We start from the raw sequence: 9,392 nt of genomic DNA on the forward strand, positions 1-9,392 counted from the left end.
GCCAAAAAATAATAATCTTTTTAAAAAATGTAGCTAGTGCAGAAAAGATATTTAATCCTGTACGTTTTGATGGGACTAACTATCTTGTAAAACGCAAATATCGCAAGGACAAGGATAACATTTTGCAGTACGATGGTATGTCGAATGTTGCTGTTAGTGAATATGCACCAATACGCCTTGAATATGCACATAGCCATCTGAAAGTGTTGTTTTATATTCAACGGTACACTGCTGATGGCTTCGTTGTTGACACCCATGTGCAGTCATTAATGCTTCATTGTGCTCAAACAGTAACAGCAGCAGAAGTATAGTTAGTATAGCTAAATTGTTCGTAGCTTTACATTTCAAGGAACAATAAATATAGTATATTGTTTGCATAGCGTTGCTTATTTATAGCTAGTAGTCATTTAGAAGTTGTAAATTATCTAGTTTGGACCTATGTGAGATCGGCTATTTGAGCTTTATCCAATTTGTTGTCTACTTATCCATTTTGGAAAAACAACAGTCTGAAAACAATCCTTGTTTGAATTATAAGCTATTTTTTAATAAACTAAAAATATAAATGGCATTTTATATGTAAAAATAAGTTTTTTCCCTGTCCAGGATTCGAACCCAGGTCTCTCATTTGTACGAGTGTCATTCCATTAGACCAACAGGGCGTTAATACAAAAACATTTTTCTAGTTGTACAGGTTAGTCCAATAAAAGACATTTTTCATTAAATATTTTGTTGAAATTTAGCATTATCATCTAAGGTTTTTGGTACAACAGTACAATGTGTATTTGAAAGTAAAAAGTAACAACAGGTTGACTGCGCTTAAAAGTAAAAAATACTACATACTGTATTGTCTTTGTTGTTGTTAAATGCTCTTCCAATCTACTAACTACAACACTTTCCGTATCTTAATAAAAACTAATAATCTAAAGTAAACTATATATCTATATATATTACAAGTATCAATTGAAATTTCATTGGAAATTCTGGAACAAAAAATCAAAGTTGATTGTAATTTTGAAAAAAAGAAAGGTAATAGAACAAATTATATGTACCTTTTGATTTTTAACTACCCTCTGCAATATGCCAGAAGGCTTGTATAAATATATTCAATATATATTATATACTAACTGTAACATAATTGCAAGGTAGGTGGCATGTGTTAATGTCATATAAATCATTAATTGGGCTATGTGAACACAACACAACCCAAGGGTTCCTTCTGGTATATACTATTTCACATTTTTATTTACTTATTGAGACAGTAACAGTAGAATTTATAAAAAGCATTCCGATCATAAAAATTTATCCTACAAAAAATTGTTTTCTGGTTTCGCAATCAGAAAAATATGATTCACAAAAATGTCTTCCCGTAAAAATTTTTTTTTTAGAATAAAGGAAAAAACATTAAAGGGGTCCCAAAACGAGAAAGGATTTTGAGCTTATGTTGTGGAGCTTAAAAAATTGTCTTTGTTCTCAAGATATTCGCCTTTTAAGATTTTTAGTTTTATTATGCTGCATAAATTAATTTAATTTTACTCTATAATATAGTTTGAATCAATGTCCTTTAACAGATCCAAAGTTATTGATGACAGGAAATATCAAAATTTGCTTAAATGTGACATAATTTATGCAGCATAATTAAATCTAAAAATCTTTAAATGCAAATAACTTAAAAACGAAATAATGTTTATAATGTTCCTTCAAGTCGACGAATCAAATCTTCTTTTTTTCCAGTTACTGCCTTCTTGCGTAATTTTAACTCTTCTTTAAGTTGCCCAACAGACATCGATCTTGGAACCAAAATTTTGTTTGTGGCTGTTTGTTTTTGATGATGTGTTGTTTGGTGTTGATTGCACATGTTAATGTCTGAGAAGCGTTCAGAGCAACTGCTACATTGAATAGGCTTTAATATTAAAACCAATTCCTGTGTTAAACATTTTTGATTGACACAAACGAGCAGAGGAAGTGACGAAATACAAACACTGCACAATGTTTCTGACTCCAAAGGACGGCAGCAATGGCAAGCTTCAATGTCCATAACTGGTTTACGAGACTGATAATGAGAATGGTAATTTGATGGCAGTGGGAAATGATATGGCAGGTAAAAATTTTTTACAAAACTACATTACACGCATTAATTGATGCCACTTTCCTTTCTCATCTGTAGCTGTTGATCGATTGCTACAGGATTTTAATTCTTGCTTATTGTTAACAAGCCAAAAGGCAAGGTGTACTATCATGGTTCAACATGTTTAGGCACTTAATGATAGTGGTACATATATATCATTTTGTATTTAATTTTAAAACAAATAGCTGTGGAAATACATACCTCTTTTTGCATTTTGTTTAGACAAAGACTGGTGTTGTATTTTTAACTTCTTTATGTTGCGTGCAATATGAACAGAAGACTTCTTCCAAAAATGAGTCAAAACAAGGCGTTTTTTATCGCAAGGGCCACAGTGTTTCAACTTCTTTGAACAGTTTTTCTTCTTGGCACAAAGTCTGAAATTAAAAATATTTTGTCATGAATTGGTTGATGTACTTTGTAAAAATAAACAACCCATTATCTAAAATATAAGGATAATGTCTGAATATATGACTCAAAAAACAATTATAACAACCTAGCGCTTCCACTATCTTCATTGTCATCATTTTTAATATCATCAGTGTTACTCCCCCCACTCTCATCATTTCCAACATTTCCATTATCATCTTTGCAATCAGTTTCATTTGTAGCAGTTTGAACCATTTTAATTTATTTTTCAATTATTCACAATAATCACAATATGTCTCTATAATCACACAAGATGAAATATTGTTGTATACTATGTAGGCCTTAAGAGGAACAATAATGATGAATTAAATCCTGCGATATACAACATTTTTAGCAACCTAATTTGCAAAATTAGATCCCAAAACAAAATTTTTATTTATAATATCTCATAGAAGTTTCTTTCCTAAAAAACATACATTGTTCTCTTGCTAACTATAAGCTAGCTAGATACATTATTATTCTCTCATCATAGTAGCTATAGCTAGCCATCTTAATTTAATTTCATACATTGTTCGTTTTTCTATCAAAAAATAACTAGACTAATTCTAATTATATCTGTTAGCTAGCTATTCTGCAGTTAATCTAGCTTAATGAATCACTGCATAGCTATATAACATTAAACACAAAAATCTGTCAGTTTTCTCTCTGCTAGCTATACATTTATAATGGCGGAATAGGATAGCTTTGAAATTCATAATGGCTCTCGTGACTCCTCGTTGCAGGTAATTTCCAAATAAAACTGGCAAGAATCAAAACAGGTATTCGTGAGGCCACAAATCAAAACCAATTCAACTGATATTACAGACACTTGATTAACATACGTGAAAGAAATTTTTCAGTTTACAACATGCCAGAAATTCGCATCCGAATCCATACACAGAGCTAACAAACACAAAAAATGGTGTTTTTTGCACGTTTTAGGTCAAGTTTGTTTAAATGCGACTAATCATGCACATTGTAAAGAGAAAATTAAGATTTTCTCCTGAGCAAACGATCTGGCCACAGCGTACATGTTTTAGATCAATTACCTTTAGACATGAATGCGAAATATTTTACAGAATGTCTGTTTTACACATTCCTCATTTGAAAACAATGAAAAAAAAGGGTGTGATCTTGCAGTGATGTTTTATATTGAAATTCCAATCATATATGAATATAAAAAATAAAAACGTACATCGAGCTTGTCAAAATATATCTGCGAATAATACTTTCAAAAGCTAGGCACTTTTATGGAAAATATCGTAAAACCACGAAATTTGCAGGTTAGTCACGCGGGTGAAGCCCGTTACTATGACGTCACAATGGGAGAAATTGTAACAAAAATTACCGCCGTGCCAGAATGGTAATTTTTGCCTCTCTGAGCACCGACACGGGAGTAGTCGTGTGTTCGAATCTCATCTTGGTAACTATTTTAACTTTTTTTTTCTTTTTACTATCTCGCTCGCGAGGACGTGTTTACAGACTGACCTAACGAAAATTGAAATTTCGAGAAATTTTCTATCAATATTATTGCCTATCCGAATAGCAAAATATGTCGTGTCTAACTTCAGCTTTTTATACACTTTTTTGGCGAGGTTGTTTGCGTATATCATACGTCTTGCTAACCCTAAAGTACAATTATCTTGTATCAATACGAAAAATCGCAAATACATGACACTTGTCACTTTGAAATGCCTCGTTTATTAATTTTACGGCTATAATACATAGAACCTGACACGAGATTGTCGTCCCAAATGACAAATATCTTGTATCAATACCAAAAATCGCAAATATATAACACTCGCCACTTTGAAATACCTCGTTTATCACTTTTACCGCTAAGATATTTGGAACCTGAGACGAGGTTGTCGTGCCCAAATGAGAATCATCTTGGATCAATACGAAAAATCGCAAATACATGACACTCGCCGCTTTGAAATACCTCGTTTATCAATTTTACGTCTATAATATATAGAACCTAGACGTTGTTGACCCTAATATACAACTATCTTGTAGTAATACGAAAAATCACAAATACATGACACTCGTCACTTTGAAATGCCTCGTTTATCAATTTTACGGCTATAGTACATAGAACCTGAGACGAGATTGTCGTGCCAAAATGACAATTATCTTGTATCAATACGAAAAGTCGCAAATATATAACACTCGTCACTTCTAAATGCCTCGTTTATCAATACCACGTCTAAAATATAAGAACCTGAAACGAGGTAGTTAACACCAAAGTACAATTATCTTGTATCAATACGACAAATCGCAAATACAGGACACTCGTCACTTTGAAATGCTTCGTTTATCAATTTTCCGCCTATAATACATAGAACCTGAGACGAGGTTGTCGTCCCAAAATGACAATTATCTTGTATCAATACGAAAAGTCGCAAATATATAACACTCGTCACTTCTAAATGCCTCGTTTATCAATTCCACGGCTAAAATATAATATCCTAGACGTTGTTGATCCTAAAGTACAATCATCTTGGATCAATACGAAAAGTCGCAAATACATGACACCCGTCACTTTGAAATACCTCGTTTATCAATTTTCCGGCTATAATATATAGAACCTGAGACGAGGTTGCCGTTCTAAATGACAATTATCTTGTATCAATACGAAAAATCGCAAATATATAACACTCGTCACTTCTAAATGCCTCGTTTAGTAATTCCACGGCTGAGATATTTGGAACCTGAGACGAGGTTGTCGTGCCCAAATGAGAATCATCTTGGATCAATACGAAAAATCGCAAATACATGACACTCGTCACTTTGAAATACCTCGTTTAATAATTTTACAGCTATAATATATAGAACCTGAGACGAGGTTGTCGACCCAAAATGACAATTATCTTGTATGAATACAAAAAATCGCAAATACATGACACTCGTCACTTTGAAATACCTCGTTTATTAATTTTACGGCTATAATATATAGAACCTGAGACGAGGTTGTCGACCCGAAATGACAATTATCTTGTATCAATACGAAAAATCGCAAATACATGACACTCGTCACTTTGAAATACCTCGTTTAATAATTTTACAGCTATAATATATAGAACCTGAGACGAGGTTTTCGTCCCAAAAAAAAAATTATCTTGTATCAATACGAATAATCGCAAATACATGACAGTGGTCACTTTGAAATGCCTCGTTTATCAATTTTACGGCTATAGTACATAGAACCTGAGACGAGATTGTCGCCCCTAAATGACAATTATCCCGTATCAATACGAAAAATCGCAAATACATAACAATACGAAAAATCGCAAATATATAACACTCGGCTTTTTTAAATGGCTCGTTTATTAATTCCACGGCTAAAATATAAGAACCTAGACGTTGCTGACCCTAATGTGCAATTATCTTGTATCAATGCGAAAAATCGCAAATATATGAAACACTCGTCAATTTTAAATGCCTCGTTTATGAATTTTACTGCTAAGATATATAGAACCTGAGATGAGGCTGTCGTGCCCAAATGACAATCATCTTTGATCAATACGAAAAATCGCAAATACATGACACTCGTCGCTTTGAAATACCTCGTTTATCAATTTTACGTCTATAATATATAGAACCTAGACGTTGCTGACCCTAATATACAACTATCTTGTAGTAATACGAAAAATCACAAGTACATGACACTCGTCACTTTGAAGTACCTCGTTTTTTTAATTTTACGGCTATAATATATAGAACCTGAGAGGTGGTTGTCGTCCCTAAATGACAATTATCTTGTATAAATACGAAAACTTGCAAATACATAACAATACGAAAAATCGCAAATATATAACACTCGGCTTTTTTAAATGCCTCGTTTATTAATTCCACGGCTAAAATATAAGAACCTAGACGTTGCTGACCCTAATGTGCAATTATCTTGTATCAATGCGAAAAATCGCAAATATATAACACTGGCCACTTTGAAATACCTCGTTTATTAATTTTACGGCTATAATATATAGAACCTGAGACGAGGTTTTCGACCCGAAATGACAATTATCTTGTATCAATACGAAAAATCGCAAATATATAACACTCGGCTTTTTTAAATGCCTCGTTTATTAATTCCACGGTTAAAATAAAAGAACCTAGACGTTGCTGACCCTAATGTGCAATTATCTTGTATCAATGCGAAAAATCGCAAATATATGAAACACTCGTCAATTTAAAATGCCTCGTTTATGAAGTTTACTGCTAAAATACATAGATCCTGAAACGAGGTTGTTGACCCTGAAGTACAATTATCTTGTATCAATACGAAAAATCGCAAATATATAACACTGGCCACTTCTAAACGCCTCGTTTATCAATTCCACGGCTTAATTATAAGAACCTGAAACGAGGTTGTTGACCCTTAAGTACAATTATCTTGTATCAATACGACAAATCGCAAATACAGGACACTCGTCAGTTTAAAATGCCTCGTTTATCAATTTTCCGGCTATAATACATAGAACCTGAGACGAGGTTGTCGGTCCTAAATGACAATTATCTTGTATCAATACGAAAAATCGCAAATATATAACACTCGTCATTTTTGAAATACTTTGTTTATCACTTTTACGGCTAAGATATATAGAACCTGAGATGAGGTTGTCGTGCCCAAATGACAATAATCTTTGATCAATACGAAAAATCGCAAATACATGACACTCGTCGCTTTGAAATACCTCGTTTATCAATTTTACGTCTATAATATATAGAACCTAGACGTTTTTGACCCTAATATACAACTATCTTGTAGTAATACGAAAAATCACAAGTACATGACACTCGTCACTTTGAAGTACCTCGTTTTTCAATTTTACGGCTATAATATATAGAACGTGAGAGGTGGTTGTCGTCCCTAAATGACAATTATCTTGTATAAATACAAAAACTTGCAAATACATAACAATACGAAAAATCGCAAATATATAACACTCGGCTTTTTTAAATGCCTCGTTTATAAATTCCACGGCTAAAATATATAGATACTGAAACGAGGTTGTTGATCCCGAAGTACAATTATCTTGTATCAATACGACAAATCGCAAGTTCAGGACAATCGTCACTTTGAAATGCCTAGTTATCAACTTTCCGCCTATAATGCATAGAACCTGAGACGAGGTTTTCGTCCCAAAATGACAATTATCTTGTATCAATACGAAAAATCGTAAATATATAACACTCGTCAATTTTAAATGCCTTGTTTATGAATTTTACTGCTAAAATATATAGATACTGAAACGAGGTTGTTGACCCCGAAGTACAATTATCTTGTATCAATACGACAAATCGCAAGTTCAGGACAATCGTCACTTTGAAATGCCTAGTTATCAACTTTCCGCCTATAATGCATAGAACCTGAGACGAGGTTTTCGTCCCAAAATGACATTTATCTTGTATCAATACGAAAAATCGTAAATATATAACACTGGCCACTTCTAAATGCCTCGTTTATCAATTCCACGGCTAAATTATAAGAACCTGAAACGAGGTTGTTGACCCTTAAGTACAATTATCTTGTATCAATACGACAAATCGCAAATACAGGACACTCGTCAGTTTAAAATGCCTCGTTTATCAATTTTCCGGCTATAATACATAGAACCTGAGACGAGGTTGTCGGTCCTAAATGACAATTATCTTGTATCAATACGAAAAATCGCAAATATATAACACTCGTCATTTTGAAATACTTCGTATATCACTTTTACGGCTAAGATATATAGAACCTGAGATGAGGTTATCGTGCCCAAATGACAATCATCTTTGATCAATACGAAAAATCGCAAATACATGACACTCGTCGCTTTGAAATACCTCGTTTATCAATTTTACGTCTATAATATATAGAACCTAGACGTTTTTGACCCTAATATACAACTATCTTGTAGTAATACGAAAAATCACAAGTACATGACACTCGTCACTTTGAAGTACCTCGTTTTTCAATTTTACGGCTATAATATATAGAACGTGAGAGGTGGTTGTCGTCCCTAAATGACAATTATCTTGTATAAATACAAAAACTTGCAAATACATAACAATACGAAAAATCGCAAATATATAACACTCGGCTTTTTTAAATGCCTCGTTTATAAATTCCACGGCTAAAATATATAGATACTGAAACGAGGTTGTTGATCCCGAAGTACAATTATCTTGTATCAATACGACAAATCGCAAGTTCAGGACAATCGTCACTTTGAAATGCCTAGTTATCAACTTTCCGCCTATAATGCATAGAACCTGAGACGAGGTTTTCGTCCCAAAATGACAATTATCTTGTATCAATACGAAAAATCGTAAATATATAACACTCGTCAATTTTAAATGCCTTGTTTATGAATTTTACTGCTAAAATATATAGATACTGAAACGAGGTTGTTGACCCCGAAGTACAATTATCTTGTATCAATACGACAAATCGCAAGTTCAGGACAATCGTCACTTTGAAATGCCTAGTTATCAACTTTCCGCCTATAATGCATAGAACCTGAGACGAGGTTTTCGTCCCAAAATGACATTTATCTTGTATCAATACGAAAAATCGTAAATATATAACACTGGCCACTTCTAAATGCCTCGTTTATCAATTCCACGGCTAAATTATAAGAACCTGAAACGAGGTTGTTGACCCTTAAGTACAATTATCTTGTATCAATACGACAAATCGCAAATACAGGACACTCGTCAGTTTAAAATGCCTCGTTTATCAATTTTCCGGCTATAATACATAGAACCTGAGACGAGGTTGTCGGTCCTAAATGACAATTATCTTGTATCAATACGAAAAATCGCAAATATATAACACTCGTCATTTTGAAATACTTCGTATATCACTTTTACG

At 33.2% G+C, this 9,392-nt stretch overlaps 1 protein-coding gene across 1 annotated transcript; it reads right to left on the reverse strand.

Moving 5' to 3' along the window:
• Positions 1–1,488: 1,488 nt before the first annotated feature.
• LOC130641267 (uncharacterized) lies at positions 1,489–2,945 on the reverse strand. The gene is made up of 2 exons (XM_057448041.1): positions 2,619–2,945; positions 1,489–2,499 (listed from the first exon to the last, which is right to left on the reverse strand). Exon 2 carries the CDS (start codon positions 2,033–2,035, stop codon positions 1,685–1,687), a length of 351 nt encoding a protein of 116 aa, XP_057304024.1. The 5' UTR covers positions 2,036–2,499; positions 2,619–2,945; the 3' UTR covers positions 1,489–1,684.
• Between the last annotated feature and the right edge of the window lie 6,447 nt (positions 2,946–9,392).

Source organism: Hydractinia symbiolongicarpus, chromosome 1, assembly GCF_029227915.1.
Source record: "Hydractinia symbiolongicarpus strain clone_291-10 chromosome 1, HSymV2.1, whole genome shotgun sequence".
NCBI lineage: Eukaryota > Metazoa > Cnidaria > Hydrozoa > Anthoathecata > Hydractiniidae > Hydractinia > Hydractinia symbiolongicarpus.